This window comes from Bombus pyrosoma, linkage group LG14 (genome assembly GCF_014825855.1).
Source record: "Bombus pyrosoma isolate SC7728 linkage group LG14, ASM1482585v1, whole genome shotgun sequence".
NCBI lineage: Eukaryota > Metazoa > Arthropoda > Insecta > Hymenoptera > Apidae > Bombus > Bombus pyrosoma.
Window position 1 is genome coordinate 7,419,808 of NC_057783.1, and position 26,017 is coordinate 7,445,824.

At 37.0% G+C, this 26,017-nt stretch overlaps 1 protein-coding gene across 19 annotated transcripts in view; it reads right to left on the minus strand.

Annotated features, from left to right (window-relative positions):
* LOC122574770 (kazrin-A) overlaps positions 1-26,017 on the minus strand; it is a 139,122-nt gene that overhangs the window by 31,558 nt on the left and 81,547 nt on the right. For 18 of the 19 annotated variants that reach the window (XR_006319179.1, XM_043742748.1, XM_043742756.1 and 15 more), the window contains 3 exons: positions 22,340-22,452; positions 2,212-2,632; positions 334-702 (listed from right to left, as the gene is read on the minus strand). Coding sequence is in view for 18 of the 19 variants with exons in the window: in XM_043742748.1 (XP_043598683.1) it covers positions 334-702; positions 2,212-2,632; positions 22,340-22,452 (903 nt within the window). In the remaining variant the exon portion in view is untranslated. The remainder of the gene's footprint in view (positions 1-333; positions 703-2,211; positions 2,633-22,339; positions 22,453-26,017) is intronic. The other variant, XM_043742760.1, reaches the window with a different exon arrangement.

Below are 26,017 nucleotides of genomic sequence, written 5' to 3' on the forward strand. Positions count from 1 at the left end.
TCCTTGAACGTTCAAAAAGCTCCTCGATCAAGCTTCTCAATCAACCAACCACGGCGTATTATTGTCAACAATGCAGCAAGAATCCAACGACTGAAAGGCACCCTTTCTCTCTCTCTCTCTCTCTCTCTCTCTCTCTGTTCTCGGTCAGCCGTCACTCGTTTCCGCATTGAAGAAAACTCAGGGTAGAGCATTTATCTCAAGTTCAGCTCCGTTTAATTCCGGGGAATCGTCGGAAACGTAGCGCAGCCGTTGGTGGAACAATCACGAACAGTGAATGTACGGGACGAAGGCTGAAAGGGAAGGGCCTCCATAATTAAATGCTGGGTTACCCACCCAGGGAATTAGCTGGCGACGAGGGTCTGCTGCCTGGGGCTGGTCCAGGTGGTTCATTGTCCTCTTCGGCCCTCACATCACCGTCCACCAGATCCTTGTCTATATCTTTCTCCTGGTCGTTCATCTCCTTCGATGATCGCAAGGAGTCTCGGTTGCTGGCCGATATTCGAAGTCTCTCGGCGCTCGATCGATCGCTAGCGCCACGATGGAAGAAAGTTCTGTTGCTGGATCCTCGGTCCGGACTGGCGCTTCCGGAACGAGAGTCCACGCTTCCGCCAGAACCGCCAAGTCGAGTCTTCTCCAACGCTGGAGCGTACGGTCGACGTGCTTTTTCGCTTGGACTGCGACTTGGCGAGCCATTTCGTTTTTCTGGAAATTTGTGGTTGTGGTTTCGTTAGTGATTTGTGGCTTGGAATTGAGTGGTTTGGTCGAACGTGGATTTTCCGGGCGATTGGTAGTGGTTTTATTGGAAATATTTGGTTTTTTTTGGAATTGAGTGCTTGTAGCAACTGCATAAATGAGTATTTGGAATTTATTGAAAGCGCCTAGAATAATTTGCAATAAATATTTTGGAGATATTTATTTGTTGTTGGAAATAGATGTTTTTTAGAAAACGTTTTGAACGTACGCAACTTATTTGGAACTGGACATTTCTGAGTCTTTAGAATTATTATTTGGATTTTCTAGTAACTGATATATGGGACGATTAATATTGTCATTTCGTGTCTTCAACCAACTGTCTTATCAATTTATCAAAAAATGATATTCTTCAAAAGCTTATTGAAACATATTATTTAATTAAAAAGCAAAATTCTCAACATTACTCTTTCCGATTATATTATAATGAAAGTTTCGATAGTATCTAAAATATACTTTTCATATGTTTTTTAAAATTTTACGTTCCATTACTGAAAAATGTGATATAACGAAAAGGTATTCATATGCGATATCGAAATTCTTTTATAAATTTTGGTAACGCAGGTAATCCTTCGTTGAAAGTTGAAACGTATAAAACAAAACTAGTGCCCATGCACAGTCCATAGTTAAAAACTTTATCTCGATTTCCGGAACATGTTGTACTTTGTAGTATATCTCATAGTTACTTGATGTCACTTTTACGACTGCCCATGAGTCACCATTTTCCCTACAGCTTATAAAAGACTCGGAGAGCCTATCTGGACCACTTGTCATTTGTGACTAACGGAAGATCAAACTTCCTCAACACGCACATAATTTTCCCCTTGAACTTTCCACAGAACAAATTATATAGCGTATTTATCATTAGGTGAAGTCTACATATGTTTTAGAGGGGACACGACTCTGAAAACATTTATAATAAAATCAAGAATGTTGACACAACTCATGAAGAATTAATTTACTAATGATTCCAAAATATTTATCATTAAATATTCTAAAATCAATATCTAAAGAACCATAAAGATTTCAAAATATTTATCACCAATTGCCCTAGATATTTACACTTCCAGGAAGGGAAAATAATTCCAAAGCATCCATTCATAAATATTTCAAACAGCCACCTTCCCAGCCACCATAGATTAAAATTAAGTGATTTCAAAATATAATTCAATTTCCAATTATATAAATTGGTACGTTTACGATAACTAAAGAAATAGAACGCAGGTAGAAAATTATCTATGTAGTGGTAAATATTATAACGAATACTACACTTAACTATACTTAACTATCACCTTATTAACGTTGTTCTTAATAAACTACAATATAAGTCATTCTATCAAACTCTCTCCAGAATGATTAAGCAAACAAACGCAAACAAACAAACAATCGCACAAACGCATTCCAAACCTTCAAAGCCTCAAACCAAAATCCATAGAAATCCATAGAAATTCCAAGACGCACCTATAGGACTGGTTCGTCGATCGATAGGACTGGTTCTCTCCTTCCTGTCTACAGGACTGGTTCTCTTATCGATAGGACTAGCTGACTTGTCGCTGGCGGAGCTCCTCTTCTCGACAGGGCTACTCGCGGCGCTGAGCCTTTTCCCGTCCTCTTGCGGCTGTTGCTGCGGCTCGCCGCCCTCTTGTCCAGGGCTACCGCCATTATTCCCCGCGCTGGTTGTTCCGTTGTTGTTGCCGGTGTTCCCAGCCACTCCGTTGTTGTTCCCAGCGCCGTTGTTATTGTTCAACACCACCGGCAAAGCGCCACGAACGTCCCTCAGCTCTCCGCGAAGCGTGGCACACTCGCCCCTGGCTCGTTCCAGCTCCCCGTCAAGCCGGGCGCCAGTCGCTGCGTTCTCCTCCACCATCACGCGAAATTTTGCCTGCAAACCAGAGACAATGGATATATGGACGTTAGAGATTTCAAGAGAGAGAGAGAGAGAGATCAGGAGGGAGAGAGAGAGAGGGTGGAGGGGAAGATGAATGGTTGCTGAAAAGGGAGAATGTTAATCCTGCGGTAATGAGCAACATGCGAGAGGATCTTGTTACCCCCCGAAAGATTATCCACATTCGTGAAATTTAGTTCTATTGTACGGACGAGTGGAAGAGTGTTGTGAATCCCGGCGAATCTGCTTAGCTTCCCTTCGGGTCTGGTGAATGAATTTTGTTTGCAATTAGAGTAATTGAGTGAAGGAAGTTATACTGTAGATAGTATATTGAATGTATCATCTATACTGTCATTACATGCGTTGCTTGCCTACGTTATTATTGAATGCTTGTCTATTTTAGTAAAAATGACTGGAATTTAGATAGGATTTTCTGAATTAATTTTATTGTTTATCTATAAGTCGCTGGGCACTTATCCAAATTAAGATATGGACAGTTTTATATTATGAAATATTACAAAATATTGGATTATATTACAAAATATTATAATACAAAATAAAGATGGCATTTACCGATAATACGTAACGTTAAAAATATACTGTTCAAATTATAAATCGGTGACAAGGAGAGAACTCTTCACTCCTCAGAAACAAAGGCTCATCAAGTTCTTCATCGATCGAGCCATCGGTAAGCATCTTCCAGTCGAACAGCGCGAAGAATCGGTTCGGAGACCGATCAGCGAAACTACCGCGTAAATTTCGCAGCGCGTTAATCGAAAGTTCGCCGCGAATTTTTATCCCGATGAAATGATATAATGGACCTCTTATTTGCTTAGCTACCCTTTTGTCGCGAGAAAGAGAAGGAGGAAACGGCGAAGACAGAGGAAAAAACGGAGAAGAAAGCGAGAGAATTCGAGAGAGGAGAAAGTATTGAAAGTTCCATGAAGTTCCAACGAGGTCTATAACGCGTCTTGATCCTCGGTAGGAACTACGTTATGCACCAACGTTTCGCCAAGTTACGAACGTTAATGCGGGTCCAAAGTAAAACGAACAAACACCGAGACCGAAGATAAAAGTTTGCTTCGGCGCGAGCCGTGCAATATTAATAAGCCTACCGCGGTGGCCGCGGAACACGAATCTCATTGTAAGCCCCTCCATTGTACCGGTCGTTCCAAAAGCTCTTTACGCTTGGTTATATTGACTATGGCTCGGCAGAAGTTCGTGCCTGGTTTCCCTCGACACGAGCGAGCAAGTCACGGAACAAAGGAACGCTCGGATATTTAACATGTGCTGTCTGTAAACCAAGGTTAATAGACGCAGACAGAAGATAGAGGGAAACAGGATGTTGAAACATCGGTTTTGTATTTTCTAAACTGTATCTTGTTATGTGAAGATTTTGTTATGTAGAGATTGTGGGGGAGTGGTAAACAACATTGTTATTAACACATTGGTTACAGCTTGCAATACCATTTTACCCGTCTGTTACACATTAGCGGAGCTTCCGATTTTCATTCGCTACATTACTGTATGCTACCAAATAATTTTCATACAACCACCACCTACCTGTCTCTATATCGTGAAATTTTGCGTATCTGTGTGACGAATTATCATGAAATGCGTTTTCATAATTTCGAGATTTTTAGTTCACATGACACGCTCAAATCGAGTGCCATACATAATTTAGAAGTATATGTTGACTCGAATGCGCGTTGCACGCAGCGAACGTATTGAATAAAACAAGGTCGATAGGTGTACATGGAAGATAGAGAAAAGCAAAATGTCGAAATATTGATTTTGTATTTTCTATAATATATCTCGCTTTGCGGAGATTATGGGGAAATGGCGATTAAAATTGCTGTTAAGATTAAAGTAGACTCATGGTAGTTGCGAAGATTAATCCTTTAATAGCGGTAGATGGCTACGCTATTTTGATGAAGCGAACGAGGAAGATTTATATACGTAGATCAGTAAATGTGTTTAATGATTCAGTGTATGACAAACTGTCGATTTTAGTATGACAAATTTAAGAACTAAAAATTTCAATTATATCTTAAGAGCGGCACTTATAATTATTCACCTGTTCTCGTACGTGATCGTTAATCGTTAACCTCGTATCGAATGATATACGGAGTCGATTTCGATCGGAGCAAAAATTCTAAGAATTATCAGTTGCTTTTCAAAACCCTCCACGCTTTTTGAAATTCTCGGATTTTTGTAGATTTTCAATTAGCAAATATTTTACGTTTGTAATAAACTCAAAAACTGCCTCTGTTCCACTACTGTCTTCTACAATCTTCCATTTTCTAGATTTGAAAATCCAATTTTATATTAACTGAAGATTTATTAATCAAATCAACCAAAGGGTGCGCGGTCGTTGATTACTATAATAATTGGTAAGAACGAAGATTCGATTGTAATCAAGGATAGTAGAACGAAGATGGTGGCCCTCTCTAGATAAAGCCAATTCTCAGGAATGATCGTGGAAACCCTCGAATGGAATAATAGATAGGGTTTCTCTTGTTCTGGCTAACTCAGCAGCCAGTCCATTGAGATAGGTCAATGACTACGGAATGTAGCTGTTGTGGTTAGATGGGAATATCGAAACGTCTGTAACAGGCCTGCCTAAAAGGCATGCTAACCGAGATCAATAGGCCTAGGTTACCGTTTGACCTTCGAATATCGATTATTTTCTTCTGTGCAAGCATTTACATTCTTGTACCATTTTATCAAATATTTAACCTTGCTGATAAATCCAGAACTTCGAAACGCAGCCAATAAATTGGAAATATTAATCAGTAGATTGGAAAAGTGGAAAATTTTCAAGTTAAATTTTAATTACTAAAAGAATTACAATACATCATTAGATGATTCGAAAAATCTAAAGTTCTCTAAATCTAAAGGGTCAGAATGAAAAAGATCATTAAAATTAATTACCATAATAGATGCAGTTAACATACTTATAAATACTAAAGATATTAACTAACATCAAAAAACAAATAAGATTACGAGATATAGGAAAATTCAGGGGAAAATCACATCAATCCTTGACGAGGAAATAATTAACCCCAAAGAGGGAAAGAAGTAACAAATCCAATCTCGTTACACGGTCAACGACGTTTGATCATAGTCATCGTAACAGGCTGATCAGTTAACGAGATGTTTGATTGCATTTTCAGTCAGATAAGAACCTGAAGGGAAGATAGGGAATAAAGGGAAGGGAAGATGAGAGAAAGAGAAGGAGATATTTGATGGGCAGCGGTGAACCAGCACCGTTGGCCAAGTTCCAGGGACACAAAAGGATAGCCAGCGAGGATAAAGGCATCGCGAACTTGTTGCGTTCCCAGAGGCGCCTTCCGTTTTCCTTTCGTCGCACCGAAGTCACCCCAGCTACCGTATTCACGCCCTTTTCACACCCATGAATCGTAGGATCGCCGATAAATTTCTGGTCAATGGCCCTGGCCTTGTGGAGAAAACGTGTTGTGTATATGCGACAGGTTCTCACCATTACTCTTTTTGTAATTTAGCAATTTATCATGTTCAAGCTTACTTATTACAGCAGAATCTCGATTACGCGAACGTGGATTATTCTGATAAATATTGTGGATATTTATTCGTCTGTTAGACATTACAGTATATTGTCTGCATTATCAACATATTCATTTTACCATTTTCAGTTGATTTTTATGCTGTTGCATGCCAATATGTCAAAATGTAATCGTATCGTTCCATCAGTTCAGGCGAGATGTGAAATACTGGGCCGTATATATAAAAATAAGCAAATACTTGCAAGTGTTGAGTATAACTAAAAGCAAATACTAAATCTCTTGTGCATAATCTTCTAGTACCAGGTGGTAAGTAAGTGGTAGGAAATCTTAAGTCAAAGAAATCTATTTCTAGTAAATACTTCAATCGAGTATTTACTTGAAAAATCACTAGTAAAAGCTTTTACCTTTGTGCATACTGTCCACTGACTTGATTAGGCAGTGGTAAAACCATAATCGAAATCGCAGCATCTTGCGGGATTGGTAAATCAACGGTTTGCAACATTAAACGACGCAAGAATGATATTTTGAAGAAGACGATATCTCCACTAATGATATTCCCATGCATTCTGAAGTATTCACAGTGCCAGAGATAGTCATCAGATGATACGAAACACAGCAAGAAAGTACTCGTAACGAATTACTAACTTTACAGAAGACATACAAGTTAGCAGCTCAGAAGGATTGGAAGAACAAAGATAATTATAACATATATATATAATACATGAAATACGAAAAAAATTATAATTTTCCCCGTAGGATATAGTTAAATACGAGCCGTTCGATTATCCGAAAGATGCGAATATCCCATCATTTTGAATGCAATTAGTCCGAATAATCGAAGCTCTACTGTATTAGAATGTATCATTACAGAGAATGATTATGTGCTTTTATAATTAGAATAAAAATGAAGGAGATTAAATTCATTTCACGTTTAAATGAAGTACCCATTGTTTTCCATTTTGTCCTTGAAATTTCAAGCATTCGTCTAGATTATCTATTTTCCCTTTAATATGGAGTACAATTTCTATGTAAAGATATGGAAGGTCCAATGCACCCTTAGGGTAATAATTATGATCGAAGGGTCTGAGTTACGTCTGGGACGACAACAGAGTTCAATCTGGCTTCTACGAGAGATTCTCATCTTGTGATGCAACGCGGCATGAAATATGCATTACATCGGGGGCATCAGCGATTTTTCGCTCGTATTGAATTACGTTGATGTTGACTTTGCTGCATATTCTTATCATGTATGCGAACACGTATTTATACGACGTACGTATCGAGCGTTCAAGTAGATGACTAACTTTTTATCAAACCTACTTATGAACTTTAATTCAATTTTCCTTCGACTAATTTTACTTTTAATATTGTTTACTGCACAATTATTTATGCTATTCCTTTACAATATATGATTTGATAGTATCGTTATTAACTCAGTAGGAAAGGAGCACATAAGTATTTTATAACCCACTTCACTACTATATTCTAATTTTATCGCATCTCCGTGTATAGTCCTCCATTAGACTTTTTAGCGTTCCGGGATCCCTTTAGCGTAACCCATATCTTCTCTCCTTCTCCTTCTTCGTTTAATAATTTTTTAGTACCTAGTAAACTAGTTTTTAAGATACAATGAAAGCACGCGTTAACCATTAAGGGATACCTTTACCCTAAAGAACCACAAAGTAGCAAAAGAAAAAAGAAATTGCCTGATACTTCTATCAAGGTTCCTAACAAGCTAACAAAGTTTAAAAACGATTGAAGTTTTCCAATTACCGAAGTTCCTTATACATCGATTTGACACTTTTCAATTCGCACTGTATAGGAAAAGGGAAACAAACGCGTCAAAAAGGTACACTGATTGGAAAACACTCTTGGCCGAGATCTCTGGCAGAGTTTACAAAGTTGACAAATTGCTGAAGTTTCTTACATACCAATCGAACAATTTGCAACTCTGCTCGCACGAAAAAAGAAACGTCTGCGTAAAAAAAAGTACGACTCGAAGATCTGAAGACCCTGATACCTAAAAAGCGAATAAAGGAATCGAACATATATTTTTAAAAATCTTACATCAGTCTTCAAAACGAAAGGATGCTAAAAAAAATAAACCAACTAGAGAAGACGCTAAAGGAGCGTCTAATAAGTGAGACCACGCATTCACGAGAAAGTCGAAAGTGTAAAATTGCATAGAAATCACATAATATAAAAAGATACATAAAATAATAAAAATATAATGCTTTGCATCAGGTATAATACTTGGCAGGTAAAACAATTTTCTACTAAGTCTGTACTTTTCCAATTATATTCTCAATAATATGAATTTGCATAGAAATTCGCTGTCTACTAATAATACCAACTAAATAATCCTTGGGTATCAAGCAATATCGTATAGATACGCGATGAGAACGGCAAGGTAAACGTGGCTATACCGCAGTTCCATCACGATGCCTCAGGATAGTTTACGTGTTGAAAGAACTTGTGTATTGGTTGTAGCATGCCGGAGTAAAGTGCAATGGAGTTGCCAGCTATATTATCAGTAGTCTGCTTCGATATATAGGTCAACGTTTCAGAGATTACATCTTTCATGGGGAATAAAACCTTGGTTGGACTGCTGCAAGGAAACCGATATGCGGTCGATGGTATCGACGTTATCGAGCTTCACGGATATTGTTCCGCTGTTTTTTCCTTCTGTTGATTATCGATAAACCATCCGCCAGATACGCGGACGTAATTATCGTTTCTGGTACGATTGTCGTTGTGACTCGAATGAAGCGAACCGTGAGATGAGTTGATTGATTTCGTTCGACTTTCCCAATTTTTATGTTCGCCATGTTACTCTTGTTCTGATCAACAAGCAGAATTTTAACGTTAATAGAAAAATTTTGGTATTGTAAAAAGGTAGAATTGCCTGAGTCAACTAAGCTTCAAAGTCAACAGCTTCAAATTCGATCTTGAATTTCGCACGCAATAATCAAGCTTGTCGTATATGAGCATTAGAGATGGCGTTTAACAGTGGTTTGTCACGGTGATCGCAGAATCACGATCACGGTCGTGATCTAACTTCATTCACGCGTGTGACCGTGACTTTACTATCTTGAGTGAATTAGCTCATTATGATCGTGATTCTCGATCTTGACTGAATTACTTCTTATAAGATACTCCGATATAGCTTAGATAAAAGTATCTGCATGCAATGTAAAATTAAAATTTAAGATATAAAATTTTCTTTGTATAAGGTAAATTTATTTCATTTGGTATTAAAGACAGAAAATAATTCAATTTTCTTTGCTTTCTTTCATATCGGTATTTTAAAGAACAAAATATTGATTCTTCCTTCCTATTTCAAAATCGTGATATCCATTTGATATCGTTAATATAAAATATACCGGTTATGTGATGCGCGCGAGGAACAGTTATGTTCTCAGAAACAATCACAAAAAATCACAGATCACTGTGGAAAAGCGCGGGAGAAAGAGTTATGGAAAATTGTATAGTTTTATTTTCTTTCGTGAATTATATAAAACATTTAAATGTATTCTTATGTGTATTTTTTAGAAAGCCTTCAGCTTCTAGAACGTCGTAGTGGTAGTGTTTACAAGAGTAATCTCTTTGATAGAAATTCTGCTCACTCGGTATTCTTAAAACATCCAGAGATTTTTCTCCTACATTAAGAAATACAGAAAAATGTTTGGTGTCGTTGAACGAAATATGACATTACAAAAGGAACGTCTAAAATTGATGAACTCCATTATTTCCTATTTCAAAGCTTTTTAAGAGGATCTTCCTTCGTAAATCAATTTTTGCATCAAGAAATTAGCTAACGCCAGCTGTTGGCAGAGGGAAAATTCATATTTAAAAAGCATTGGTATAACAACAGTATAATAATAATAATACATTGTAGTAAACGATGCAGTAATTATCATGTTTGTCATTGCATACACCAGCCACGACGAAAATAAGAGTCGAACGAGGAAAAACGAAGAGGAACTAGAGGTTAACGAAGAAAGAGAAGGGAGAACGCAGAGAATGAACATTACTGGAGCCACTCGAATTTATGAAATTGCAATTTCAGCCACGGCTTTCATCGCACTCGGAGCAATTTATCTCGCTACCAGAGCAAGGAAACTACCTAATCCTTTTCCTTATTCCCTCGGATTTCCTTTCCACTGACAATCTTAAGGGTCCTCTACGAAATTTAATTAGTAAATGTATCTCAAAGAAAAAAAAAAGGAATGAAGAAGAAAGTATAGATGGAAATATATATAAATATTTTTATTTTTATTTATTTATTCATATATATATATAATGTAAAATATATATTAAACAATCTGGACATCTACAAGAAGAAATTTAACGCTGGGGAAAGGGCGAAGATACGGAAATTTTATAATAATCTACTATTTTTAAATTTTACCCTAATCTTGTTATTTTTAATTCATGAATTGAATCTTCCATGGGAAGAGATATATGAAATAAGAAAAGTTTGAATAATAATTTTCAAATGATTATTTAATAAATGTTACCATAGTGAATTTAGAGTTTCTGCAAGAAATTACGAAATTAAGAAATTAACGAAATATAGGGATGAGATCGACCTAAATGCCATTTAGGAAATGGTTTCAGTTTCACTTACGGTTGTTCGCAATGGCCAAACCGACAGTGTTCCGCGCACCGGTTATGTAATAAGTATTCATTTCACCGGTCTGGGGGGTTTGGGGCACATTTAATTCCGGAGCAGAATACACGAGGAACACTGTGTACGTATAAAGTACGGAAGAATTATGGCCATTCATAACCGCGAGAGCTTACAGAATTAACAGCAACGAGGCTGCGTGACACGAAACAACAGGAAACGTGGACCGCCATGCTATTTAAATCATACGTCCCTTGTCGAGCCTCTAATGTAGGTCAAACTCAAATTACACACGACAAAGTATTCCGTGATATGTTTTCCACAAACATTACACAGCATCTCGGTATACTGTCAGAAAATTTCACAATTTCCAAGAAAACCCGACGTCGTTGGTGAGAATTCTTCAGAGACACGCGCGCAGATTTTATAGAGATGCTCAGTGAAAACGTAGTACAAGGGTATTCTTGCCAGAAATTACATGTGTGTAGGTGGAAAACGATATCAAATCTGTTTAATCTAAATCAGGATAGATTAGTGAGATCCATATTTACTTAGGGTAGAAATTTGAAATTTATTAAATTTTATTTTTGTAGTAGATTAAAATTATATTACAATTTGAAAGATTTTTCTATTAAATTTTACTTGTTGCGTGGTCTTAGAGTACTCCAGACGTTCACATTCTTTTGTTCCTAAATAATATTTCTAAACACATTTTTATAATACTTCCTTACATTTTTAAAAATTAATTTATGTCAACGCACTATACCACTCCATTTATTTGTCTAGATTTTTATGCTTGGCAGGGCACGAATAGCCTAAATGCGTTTTATCGATCTTCGTATAAAGAACTTCCACCGCACATTACTCCCCCAATTTCTCAACCTAATGCAATCTTTCGCAAAAAAGACCACATTGAAACCACAGAAGAGAAGCGAATAATTTAACACAGAGAAGGCAGAAGTGGGGTGAAAGCAGCGGGAAAGAGGCACGCGTGAATAGGGGTTGAGAAGTAACCAAAGCTGAAGACAACCAAAGCAAAAGTACATCCTCGTTCATAAGTTATTAAAACTTTTAAGAATCATTATCTCGTCTGAAGCATTTGACTATAAAAAAATTCATCTGCAATATTATAATCTCATAATTTGATATTCAGATTATCGTTGCATTTATTGGTATTTAGTTCCATACATGCTACGAACTATTTCAGATTTAGATTTTACGCAGACTTTTTGAGGCTTTTTAATCTGATTCACTGATTTTCTCAACAGGATTTATAGAGACAAACATATACTATACTATATACTATACTATATACGGTAAGTTTCAACAAATTCTCACTAAATCGCAATATCCCACAAATACAAAATTCTGGTTGAACCATAGAGACGAACCAATCTGCCATAGACACTTTTTTTTCTAGTTCTTGATACCTTTTCCCGTCGCATCTAAAATACACGAAATTTTCTCATTCTTTCGTTAGTATATCAAAAGACTAATAGTGTCTCGTAATATGTGTACGAGTTTAATTATTCTGCGCGACGCTTGAGGCTGAATTCTAAGGTGCTGAATCTTAGCTAACCCAAATAACGAAACCTCACCCTACTTATGAACGAGAATGTACACAGAACGTCGTTTCGTAATGATTACGACGTTCCGGTAATAAATGCAGCAGAACCAAGCTTCCCTTAAAACTCCAATTAGCAGCAGCCAGTGATTTAATTGTTTTCGAGAAGCGTGAATGTCATCGTACTCTCGCCGTGTCGAGCTTTTCTCTCGATTCAACGTTAAACACGTTCAGTACTAGGCGCGCCAGTTATACACGTTAATTTGGCGACCGTCTTCTAATTGCACCGGTGGCGAATCGCGACGATGCTAGTCGGCCTACATGGAAAACGTAAATCCAGCCTGGAGACCAAAGGAGAAGTAATTTCTAGAATTACAAGAAACGCTGAACGTCGAAAAAACCTTTGACGAAGGTCTAAGCGAAGGATTGAGTCGGCACGAATTAATTGGATTGATCGCGACGGTTACTTTCCGTCTCTGTACTTCCGGTTCTTTGACTACCTTGAATGGCTACCTTGAATTTTGTGTATTTTCGAGACTTTTTAAATCTCCTAGAGTTTTGTTTGAGAAAGAGTAAATGAAAGAAGAAGATTGGTGTATTTGCTGTTGGATACTCTGTTATAATAATATTGAGGTTCATTGTAAATTGGCTTTGAATGGATTGAGAAAACACTAGACAATTTGAGAAAATTATATCATTAGCGCGTTGACTGCAAATTTCGTACATTTTGTCCTGGAAACAGTACGTTGAAATATAATAAATCGTAATATTTAATTCTTCATAATATTTTCTGAATCATTTACACCGTTGAGAATGTTTTAGTCTATGAAATTTATCTTACTTCCATCATTCTGAAAGATATATTAACGTAGATCGCCGTAGATGTCTAGTTTAGAGTTGTTAACAATTTTTAGTCATTACTTCCTAACGATCCATGTAATGTAAGTTTACTTAAATTTAAATAACACGAAACTTCATATATTTCAACATATCTTAAAAAATGAATAAATATTAGATGACAAATTCCAACTAAGATGGACACTATACAAATAAAATCTCACACCCTTGCTGACCTCGTTCTCCGAACAATCCTCCACTTATCTGGCGACTGTACTAATTTGAAGGGCCCACAAGCGGTTCTTGGAAGTTGCGTAAATAGGGACGCGCTACTTTTAAAGGAATGCAACGGATCCGAAACGAAATGTTCGAAGGAGAAACGGACGGTCGTCGTTAGCCAGGAGTTAATTATAGACAGGAGCGCGTAATTTTGGCCGCGTTAAGTTTATATTCATCTGTCACGCTCTGAAAAGGTTCACTGCACCCGGTTACACCGCGGCACCGACTGATACGACGCGCTTCGCGAATTCGAAATTAAATGTTTCACCCGTTGTAACCTCGCTTCCAGAGAATTATGCTACCACTACGCCTTTGCCAGGAAACCGGCACCCGTTCGCTTTGATCTCGTCTTCCTCGCTTAACCCTTTAGCCAGGCAAGTTATTGCGACAATAACGTGGATAGCCGAAATTTTCCCTATTATTTAATCGTGTACAAGATCAGGATTTTACAAACGAAATTTAATAACGGATAATTTACGAATGATTTTATACTTTTAGATTTATATGTAATATTTGAGTAGTAGTTTCCAGTTGGAATGTGGAATTTAATCGAATATATACATGGTCCTCATTGGGAGATTGTAACAAGAATTTAAGAAATTTTATAGAAACTTTAAATTTTTCAATTTACGAATGCACTCTTTTAAATCTTCTTCAAATACTATAATTATAAAATATTAGATAGTTACTAATATAATAGCACGAGAAACACTTCATTCAGTAGCAACAACAATAACTACGCCTGATATGTAGTTACATCTGTAATAAGTAAAGCGACAATAATTGAAATGCGTAGAACCATCATAACATAAAAAAGTATATGAAACAATGCACAGTATAAAACAGTAAAAAAGTATACAGATCTATTTGTTATAAAATTTAGTAGGTGAAACAAATTTCTTCCAATTTTGCGGTCGTGTTTACAACAGTATGAATTCACATAATCGTGTAACCCGTTTACAACACCAACATCAACAGAAATAGCTGCCTAATCGCGCAACTTTCTCCACTATACCATCAAGGATCACCAGGAAAAAAACACAGACAGATATCATGAAAACGTCGAGGAAAACGTTATCACTTAATAAGACAATCGCCGCTCTAAACCTGGAGACAATGATTTCTCGTGTTCCCTCCACACTATCACACAACGACCAACGATGCGAGTGCCCGGCGGCATCGCCGAATGCACGCTGCGCGAGTTCCTCCTGCATTCGATTCTCCTTTCAATGAGGCATCAGTAATGCGGCAGCGTGAAAAGGAGAGAAAGAGAAAAAATTGTCGGGTTCGGTGAAAGATGCACGTACTAACATACATCTAGAACGATGTGTATATGGGCCATATGAAATGCATTATATCCGAACGATCGATTCCGTTGCATATTCAACGGAGCTCGAGAGGGAACAGGAGAAAGCTAAAGGTGCATTGTTAACGCGCGCACAAAGTGCCGTGCTCGGTAAACATATCGGGGAAAAGACTACTGGGTCACGATGTCTACTACCTTTTTAATCGGGCTGCAAGTATATTATTCCCATCGTAATTTCAGAGGGCGAAGCGAGTACGTTCTAATGTATTAGCAGTGACGATATTCTCGCCACCAGAAATCCTCCTGGGAAGTGGCCTCCTCGAATTCAAACACGCGAAGGATGTAAGAAAGAATTTTGTAAGCCGGCAAATCGAGAAATTTTCTCCATTTCTACCTCGGGTTCTACGAGATAAGGTAAGATAAAGAGGAAATAGAGGATAAATTTTTGGCAGAGTGAAAAGTTGCGTTCGGAGAAGGAGATTTTTGGAGATTATTCTTATCGTGGTTAGTCTTGATGTGGGAATATTTCGTTGGGAATAATTTTAAGAGCTTTGCAATTTGAAGGAATATTAAGGTTAGAAGATAAATCTTATGTATGTATATTAATTTTAATAGTACATTAGCAATTCTGTTATCACTATTGTATTATCTATCTATATAGGCTCATGAAAACGTTCCAACACTTATCATAGAAAATTCTTATGTATACACACATGTACGTTCTCACGTTAGTTTCGATCTTTTCCAACGGAATCATCATAATTGAGTTTCATTAGAGTGCTAATGAAATTTTAACGTGGAAGTATAACACGTGTAATATATTCGTAAAAAGTTTCTACAAGCGCTCGAATGTAATGTATGCCCATCTGTGACACTTTAACGGTCCCATTGAAACTGCCAAAAGAAAAATAAAGGAAATAAAGTAGAAACAAAAAATAAGGAAGGACAGAGAATTTTCATCAATGCAATTGCCCAAGGCAATTAGAAAATTCAGGCTTAACCGCATGACTCGAGGCTAATTCGAAGCTTATAAGTTCGGCCGCAATTTCCTGCGAACTTGTAAAGTATGAAATTCGGTTTCACGTATAATTTGTAGCTTGTCTTTCGAGAACCAGGTCCGCATTATATTCCTTTCTGTTTGCGAAACGCCGTTGCGACTCGCCAAATTGCTTTTCCACTCTTTATCGAACGCGAAACTTCTCTCTGAACCTCTGAAAACTGCTCTCACGAGCAAGGCGTGTTTCTATTTGCATTTGAAACGTGGACCCTCTTTTCTGGGTTCCTCTCGTTCTTCGACAAGAGCGAACCAGAGAATTGCTCATTTAATGGTGTGCATGATCCGCGAGAAAATTGAAGTTTCCAACCTGTTCGTGCGGAACGTTGTTTACCGGCGATGTTTTTTCCTCGATTTCTTTTTCGTTCGCTCTCCTGAGATGATATCTCCGCTCATATTGCTGCTCTCGGCGATTCGTTTAATCGTGACTAGCTTCTGCTGTGCTGTTCGCAAGAATCGCAATCGATGCAGTTGCAGTCTCTAACTATATTTTTGACATATTAATCCAAGTTTAACTATCGCAATTCTACTATTTCTATGTGACCCTTATAATTTAATTCGTAGAGTGGTATTTTATAATTATTAATGGATAATACTCGTTCTTAAATTGTCAATTTATTAACAAGATCGTCATGGAATAGTAACACCATGTTATGTTAAAAGATCAGCTTTTAAAAGATACTTTTAATATTGAAATTCTATTATTGTTATGCTATTTTTATAATTTAATTCATAGAGTAATTATTAATCGATAATCTTGATTCTTAAATTGCTAATTTATTAACACGATCGTTATGGAATGATGACATCTTCTTATGCTAAGGGATTCATTTTTAAAAGGTATTTTTCATATTGAAATTTCATTATTTTTACGATTTCACGCATGAGGCAATTTTCTATCGTTAATATCGAATGATCCCAGCTCTATAAAATTGCAGATTTATTAGGAACGACTCGTAGCCGACAATCGAGATACAATTAGCGAGTTGGAGGATATACAGCGCAGGGCTGCTTCGCTTCAGATTCCCTGTAGCGATCCGCGTGAGTCACGGAGAAAGCCAGAGAGAGGAAGAAATATATATGAAGAGAGAAGAGTTTTGAGTGGTCTTTTTCCTCTGTGGCCTGATTCAGCTCGCTTCGCGGTGGTAAAAATAAAGGAATGCAAATTTAATTACCGGAGTACTCGGCACGTCGACGAACCGCGGGGAGCTACATACATTTCGCAAGTACAGACCCATGACATTTCGCAAAAATTTTAGTTCCAATTAATCTTGTCACCATATTTCCCCGCGTTCTCTCTCCTTCTGCAAAATATCTAACGGTTGGCCCGCGTGTAACGTTATTATATGCGATATTACGATCGAACAAAAATGACAATGTCATTCGCGTTAATTGACACGGCAGATCCCTACCATAAGTGGATAAATAATCTCCATTTAGTACGATGCAGTTCTTTTTTCCCTCCCTCTGAACAACGATTTAATTATTCATCCATTCAAAAGCTAATGCTAATATGTAATGCGTAATTGAATGAATTATGTCGTTGTCAAATAAAATAGCAAGAAATTGCGCGATAATGTTTGACCGATTTTTTACATTATTTAGCTATGTTTCGGTATTCATTAATGTATAAAATATTAGATAATGTTTTAATAATTCCTCTGTGCGATAAATTTTGTAGTACGGCATATAATGATTCATGGCATGTGCTGTCGATACGGTGTCCATCACTGCCTCCATTAAACTGTCATTCTGAATCGCTCATTTTTCAAATGGAATTCGTTTTATTCAATTTTTCACATAAAATCCATTTTTTCGAGTTAAATTCCAGTGAAAAGTATTCTTTAAAAATCTGTGCTTTATACGTATAGATAATATCTATGTATTCTCTATTTTATATACATATATATTTATAGTATATAATAATATAATATATGGAGAATATATACTTATTCTCTATGTCATATATAATAGAAAATATTTTTCATAAAGAGCAAACTAGAATCAAAACTGTACTGGCATCAAATGTACCATTTAATAGAACTAAGCAGCGATTTTCATATCTTCGATACAGTATCACCTGAACGATATTACTAAACCATATCTCGATTCACATCGACTGATTAAAGCACTGCACAATATAAAATAACAATGTGTGATTAAGATAAATCCTATCTTTTAGCGCCATAAATCGCTATTATTCACGTTCGAATAATCGCACGAATGGATGAAAAAGAAAAATCAGTCAAATGGGTTGCGAGCTTTCACGCGCGTGAACTCACGCATCATGCGAGCATTATGCGTGCCTTAACACCAACCGTAATGGATTAATCCCCTTTTTACTGTGCCTTCCATACAGAATCGTATTCCCAGCGCGATTCACTGTCACACCGAAGGAAATGTCATCCATCACTCGGGCTGTCTCGAAACTGTGTGCTCGAAAAAAGGCTTGACAGACGAACAGACGGATATGTGTTCAACATAAGCCGATTTGATAGGGAAAAGGTGAGTCTGTATCCATTTTGAGGTACATATATACACCTATCTACAGTTGCAAGGAATAAAGGTAAGTTGCTATGGCGTAGAATTTACACGTACTCCGTTCGAAGCTAGGGATAAGTAGTATTAGACAATCACTGAACGGACAAGTCGATTCTACTGGGAATATGCACGAAACACGTTGCGCGCGTCTGTTATATACGTGCAAATAGCTTCAGTAGCAGCTAATTTTAATGAAATATTTTATCGTATTAACATTGGACGAAGAATCACGGGTTTTAAAAATAAGATTTGAATTACAGCGAGTTCTGTGTCAGCTTATAATACTGATAAATCTTTTAGTATCTTGAAGTTTTATTCCAAAGGGTTTCCTTTTGATATTGTGGGCATTTGAACTGAAGTCAAGCTGTTGGAAACCAATCAGCCTCTACTTTTTGTAAATCTCAATTTCATTATAGAGATACCGAAATGTTCTGCTTCCAGGAAATGGATAATTCGGATTAATTCGGTCTAATAACTCAAAGGATAAAATGTAAATGGTAAATGTAGTCCATTGCTAAAGATCTCTTCGTCCTTTGAAATTTTATTCCAAAGTTCTTGCTCATATTCTGGCCACAGCAATATTAATTGCGGCGGGTGAATAATGGTCGAAAAATTGAAATTCGAGTACGGAATTGGATCCATTGTTAATTTCTTTGATCCTCTGAAATTTTATTCCGCAATTTTTGCCAATATTACGGTAACAGGAATGTATTAATTACTGAGAGTGAATAATGGCGCAAAATATAAAATTTAAATAGCGGCCCATTGCCGAGTTCTCTTATTCTTTGAAACCTTATTCCAAAGCTTCTATTTATATTCATATTTCAAAATTGTTTTTCCAATTACATCAGAGATCAAAATCTTCTGTTTTCTGTAGATTTCCCCTTCCCCTTAAATTATTGCTAATAAAATTCTCGCTGGTATGAACCGTAAGAGTCAATTCTCGGGATTTTCCAAGAATTTCCCGATGCGGAGGAGCAGCCTTTATACCACGAACTTCATAAAAATCAAGAATATATGTGAACGAAAAGGGGAAAGCGAGGAAAAGAAAGAAAAGAGACGATTCACCGGAAAGCATAGCAGGGTACTATTCAGTAGCTTGATAAACACACCGCACGGAGGAAAAGGCTGGAAAAGAGTGGAACAGGAGTGGAAAAAATGCGGAAGAGCGTCTCCTGATCTGCATTTTTCATTTAGTCCCTGTTCCCTTCGGATAAAATGCATTAGCGAGTGCTCGCGTGAATCATACTGCACCCCATACGGACCACTGGTTACCATGGACGAACAGCAATTCGGAATAACAGTGCAAACAACATTGGTGTGGTTGTTCGTTCGTGACATCATCGTATATTTAATTTTGTATACACCATTTGCATATCGAGCCCGCTTTGCATCTTGTTGGGACTTCAGAAACGCTGATTTTCAAATCAGCAAATTTTCACATCAATCAATCACTTTCTTTGCTTTTTACAAGGTCTCTGAACATCGTAGTGCAAGTAGGAGACTTTTAATTCGTTACCTTCTTATTTTGGAATTTATATTCGAATTAATACTTATGTTAGAATAGGCTATGGGAATTGTGTTCGTTTACACGACGGAATATAAAATTCTTTTGGAATCTTCTTTAAGCGTATTATTGCTTGTAAAAAGTAAAATAAAACAAAGTATTCGTTTGTGTTTAAATTCCCAAATGGACGAATTCCCGGAGCTGATGGTTGATTAACACTTTAACGAAAGAACATACCAGTTATCGGTCCATTTAAAAATTTTATTAACCATGGCAGATGATTTTTAAACCTAAAATATAAATATTTGAAATAATACGTAACTTGAAAAACGTTGAAGAAATTATATAGGAATATTAATAGAAGCCTCTCTAATATAGATGTAAATTTTCATACTAATATCTCAAGCCAGAATGCAACGATTTGAAGAAAAATTGACGAATTTTCTCTTATTTTCCGAACGTGTTCCGGAAGGATAAAAATAAAACTAAGTACGTCGACGTCGGTGAAGCGTTAACCTTCTAGATATCAGAGAAGTTGTACAGTTCTCTGAGGCGGGAATTACTTGAAACGGAGAGGAACCAATTTCTCTAGCTTCCTCGATACTTTCAGCGATAATTTCGTTAGAAATACGTCGGAGGAACGATCGAAATCTGAACATTACTGGCTTCACGCTCGATTTCAACTTCGAGATATGTCTCGTACAGAATTCTCTCGCGTGCACCCTCATCCCTTTTCTCCCCAGGTATTTTTCACCGGTGCTATTGATCATTCTCGTCGACAAGGTGTGAGATTGAAAACGTGTCTGTTCGTAGCGGAGCGGCGCCGCGGACAATTTCCGCTGCGTCCTCGTTTTCGGCTGGAGGACCTCTTTCTGTTAATTTTAGAAAGGACTGTCGGTTCTGCTAGGAATCGTGACTAGAAAATGAGGGAAACCTTCATGGCAACATGCAGATAATTCATTTTGTTTACGCTCGTTGTGTTTATACAACTTTTTTACATTATTTTACTGTTTGGTCTTCGTTGGATTAAAGGCCGCGCGTGGCTAGGCGTGTCTGACTTGTTATTGACTAATACTACTTCTCGCTTGTTACAATAGGAAATCAGACAATAAATCTTCGTTCCAGGAAAATTTCAACTAATATAAGAAATTATTTCTTCATTTCGCTGCTCTACGTTTACGCAGAGTTTAGCTTATCCTTTTGGGAAAACTCCGAAGTGTTTTATGGGCATAAAAGCTTCCCATGATAAATGTTCAAATATTCTCGCGAGCCAGTGTATATTTTGATAATGTCTATTGAAAACATATAGCATTCATTTCGAGTTATACAGACCCGAGCGCAGCAGGATCAACCGTTTCCTCGACTCAACAGGAATATTCAATGCCATTAACTCACTCGACGATCGAACGAAGAGGCGAAAGCCGATTCTCAAACAAAGAACGCAACACAGTGGATTATCCTCCCCGATCTAGCAGCAACAGCCACTATCCACAATCGTCGTGCAATTAATTACGTGCTGGTCGTTTAATTACGTTAATTTCAGGAATACCGCAACGATCACCGGCATGAGACTCGTTCGGAAAACGTGTTTACGCGGTATGTAATTCCCTATGTTCGATAATTGCACGCCCTTCTTCCCTATATTTCCTTTAAATTTTATCATTTTTCCCCCAGAAAGATGCAATTCCCGGCGAATGCCTATGAATAGCGAGATACGCGAGGGGAAAAACGAATGGAGAAAGGAGTGGGAAAAGAACAGCAAAGGAAGATATGGAAAAAGAGTGAGAAGGGGTGAGAGAGAGAGAGAGAGGGAGAGAGAGGGCGGAAGAGGGAGGAGGGGTAAAAAAAGAAACAGTAAAATGAAAATTCACGAGGGTGTGCGTGAGACGTTGCTTCGTTTCATTTCCGTGGAAAATTTATTGGATATATCGACGGGTGGGGTGAGTGGCAGCGGCCGTTTAATTAAATCAATAATAAAGGGATAAATAAACTGCGCGATTCCGTATGGATGAGTTTTCATCCCGTGATTTTCGTTCGATGAAACTCGTTACACGAGTCGATGATATTTATACGAAAACGGCGTCGCAGTGAACCCGATATAAATTTTTGATGATATAACTTTCAGCTTCGGAATTATTGATTCGATGATTGCCCGGGTGTTTATTAAGAGCGTGGTAAAAATATCGACCATTTGCACGAGCCTCCGTACATTAATGTTTGTTAATCACAGTTCGTACTCGAGGCTCGATTTATTAATATTTGTAATTTATTGGAGAATTGGAAAATTTGAATTAATATGTTTAATTAGACGTAAAGAAGTGTTTGTTCCTCTGACAGGCGGAAGGATATTCGTGAATGTAATTATAAAAATTTTGCTATCGAGCAAGCCTCACTCGCTGCGTGTAATTTTATGGAATACGAAATGTAATCGGCGGACTCACCTGTGCATCTGCGAGGATGCGCCGCATCAAAGCCAAGGTGGGGTGCGTTGTGAGGTCATCTTCGAGGGCAAGTGCTTCACCTTCTTTGTTTAAGCGGTTTAAGGTATTGAGGGCTGCAACACAATATAAATAACCTTGTAATATGAATCTTGTAACATCAACTAAACCAGCGAAAGAATAAGGAGATGGAAGAAATGAGAATAAAGTAGAAAGAAAAAGCAAGCAAGCCAAAGTTCGTCTGCAGATTATACCATTTTTAGTTTCATTAGTTAGGTTACCCAGAATTTTATAAATCATGGTTTCAATTAATTTTATCGTAATAATTACAATAATAAATAAAAACTGTGTCATTAAATCTTACGACGGTCGAGCTTACAGTAACTTCCATTCGAAATATTTTTTGGTAAAATAGAAATCCCAAGATTAACACTTTAAATCATTTTATCATAAAAATATTCCATAAATTCGAGGAAAATACGAAAAAATCTTTGTTAAAACACTTTGACGACTGGTGTCGCGTAGACGTGACTTCGTTCTGCCATCTGTTGTCGACTGCCGTCACGTTTACGTGACTTCAGCCTTTCTTTTAATTTAATCGCCACTTGAGCGTGAGACAAACGATTCCTGTGTTTGAAAGTGTTCTACTAAAGTAAAGCGATTTACGATTGCGCTGAAAAGACCGGCAATTTGTGAGTCTAATGATCCAGCGAAAGTGAACGGTCAGAAAATGATTATAATCGCAATTTCTGTAACTGCCTGGGACAATCAGAAAATAAATAAGCAAAATTCGTATAACGTTTATGCGTGTAGAAAATAAACGAGGATAATATGATAAAGATTCGATGCAATTTATTCAAAAGATGTATCATAATTATAACAACAGACAATATAAGATGTACGTCGAAATGTGCGACCGACAAAACGTTAACGTAGAATTTTAATTCCTTGAAACAAACTTCTTTGACTGGAAAAAAAGGCCAAGATTATAACGTGAACATTCAAAGGCAGGGTTAAATACAAAAGACCAAGAACCATGGGATTTGTGCTGACAAGATGGCCGTCGTTTCCTGACTCGTTCATCTCGCATTACCTTCGCCGAAGTCGTTGCTGCGACGGGATAATTGAATTCTCAGAGCTTGGTGCTCGTAGCGCGAAGGTGGAAAGGCCCGAGGGGTGCCAAACTGTTATCGACAAGCTCGTTTCGATCATAGGTCAGAGACGATGAGCCACGCCATCCCTATGTCTCGTCCTTTTCTTCCTCCTCCTGATACATCGCGTTCGACTTTCTCGAGTGCGCTTTGATGTATAACTCGCACGAGAAACTTTCGTTTGAATTGTTTCGACATCGATTCACTGAATTCGAATCGATGTTTAATGGGTTACCGATCGACTGTTTTTGATTTTCTATCGATGCTTTCCGTCGATTCGCAACACGTTCGTGGTCGAAAGTTTTGAAACGATCGATGTATGGAATAGTAAGCGAAATAAATTTGATTTTTTCTCGATTTAGATGATTTTAAGATCCTCAGAGTGTCGGGGTATTCGGTGCTTGGATTAATTATAGATTCAAACGCGGTCGCTGCATTATTTCTCCAATATTTCCAAGAAACCATTATTCGTGTCTGGATGTGTCAAGTGAAATCGTTTTTGTAAAGGGTAAGTTGAACGCTGTAGAATATCAGGAGATGTTACATGACGAATTATTGCCTTTCATAACTGAAATAGGAGATCAAAAGACTATTTTTCAAGGAGACAATGCTCCCATTCATGCAGCCGCTATTATAGAAACGTCGTTTCAAGATTTCGGAATAGAATTTCGGGAGTCACGAAGAGGTTGAGAATTTAGAATTTTGGAAAATAAGGTAAGAAATTTGAAAATATGGTCACACTGAAATCAGTTGAAAAATTAGAATCTTCGAATTTTTTAAATGTATTTACGTATTCGAAACTTAGACACTGAGATAAGCTGAAGGTTGAGAATTTTGAAAGTTGAAATCAACTGAAAATCCATAACTGAAACTGCAATCAATCATTGAACTTTGAAAATTGAGATCAAGTGAGAATTTACAGATTTGGAAATTCGTTTGAAAATTGGTTGATAGTGAAACTGGAACTGTGAAAACTGACCCAAGTGTCGAAAAACAAGACTAATTGGAATTTAGAGTTTTGGAAATTGGGAACAATAGTAGATCGGCAAATTCGAACAAGGTTGAAAATATCGTTCTTCAAAAATTGAATTAAATTCAAATTGTCGAAATTTGAAAACTTAAAAATTCCAATGATACCGAATAACATCCAAATTCCTTTTTTTTTCTAAATTTTACATACACTTGACACGTTTCTATCTTTCAGTTCTACTAAACTTCATCGATTATATCTTTAAATTTAACAAGTTCTCTTAACTATTTCATATTAAAATGTTTCCTTTTAGTCGTAAAAGTCCATTAATATTATGCCATGTTATTTTCTTTGCGACTTTCAATTATATTCACAGCCAATGTAATATTACAAATATAATATTATTAAAATGAATAGCACGAACAAACGTAATATCATTGATACGTGATAAGACAATTTCAGCAAATACTAATGAACATACCCAGAAGTTTCATAATAAAAAAGTTTCCTATCGATTACCTCGATATTACGAATATTTCTGAAAGTTTTATCTTCTAGAGAGGATTCCGAGTCGATGAACATTCTCGGTAATTTCATTTTATTCCTCATCCGGGCGATACAAATAATTCATGGGGTAATTGCGTTAAGTTTATTCTGCTCACACTTTCGGCCAAGTGTTACATCCTTTCATCAAGAAGTTGTACGCAGCGAGTAATTAAGCGACGAGATAAGAAATCCGTTTCGTTGCGCCCCACGTAACGAACCTTTAAACATTCTCGCTTAATTAGTTTTCAAATTCGAGCAATTACACGATGGCCGAAAGCGAACACCGGCAATTACCCGACTAACGAAGTTACCAACAATCTTTGCCGTGTAGATAAGTTGCTCCGGCCAGTTAACAGATGAAAATCAACCGTTTATTAATTCCTCGTGAATCTTTTATTTCAATATTTAATCGTAATTTATTCGATCATTGACTTGATCACAAATGTTACGATGGACTGAGCGTTGTAATACGATTTGTAGAGAATTCTATAGAGAATTTCCCCGTATAGAGAACCGCAGAGAATTATTCTCTAATTCTAGGATTTGCAGAGATATTTCTAGGAAATTTCATGTTGTAAATATCACCAATATTGTCGTCGACTGAACGTGAACATATTAAGGGAAAAGCGTTAGGGATGAAAACCTCGCGTGAAAAATTCAGAATTTGCAGCAAGATGTTCGTAGAAAATTCTACATTTCAAACATTAATATTGTCGTCACGTCGTCCGGATTTAAGGATATACAGGGACAAATTTCGTACAGAGAATTCAAAATGTGCAATAAGTTGCGCATAAAATTTATTACGTTAGAAAATTTTAAGAATGAAATTTCTCATAGAAAATTGTTTAAAATCCAACGAAATTTTTTAGAGTTTGTGTTTTAAAAATACCATCATCCGATGGATCTGATATTGGGAAATAAAATGTCATATTGTATGAAATTTTCTTCACATTATTCAGCTATTATCAACAATATTCATTGCGCGTTATACTACGTAATACAGTGGGAGATTAT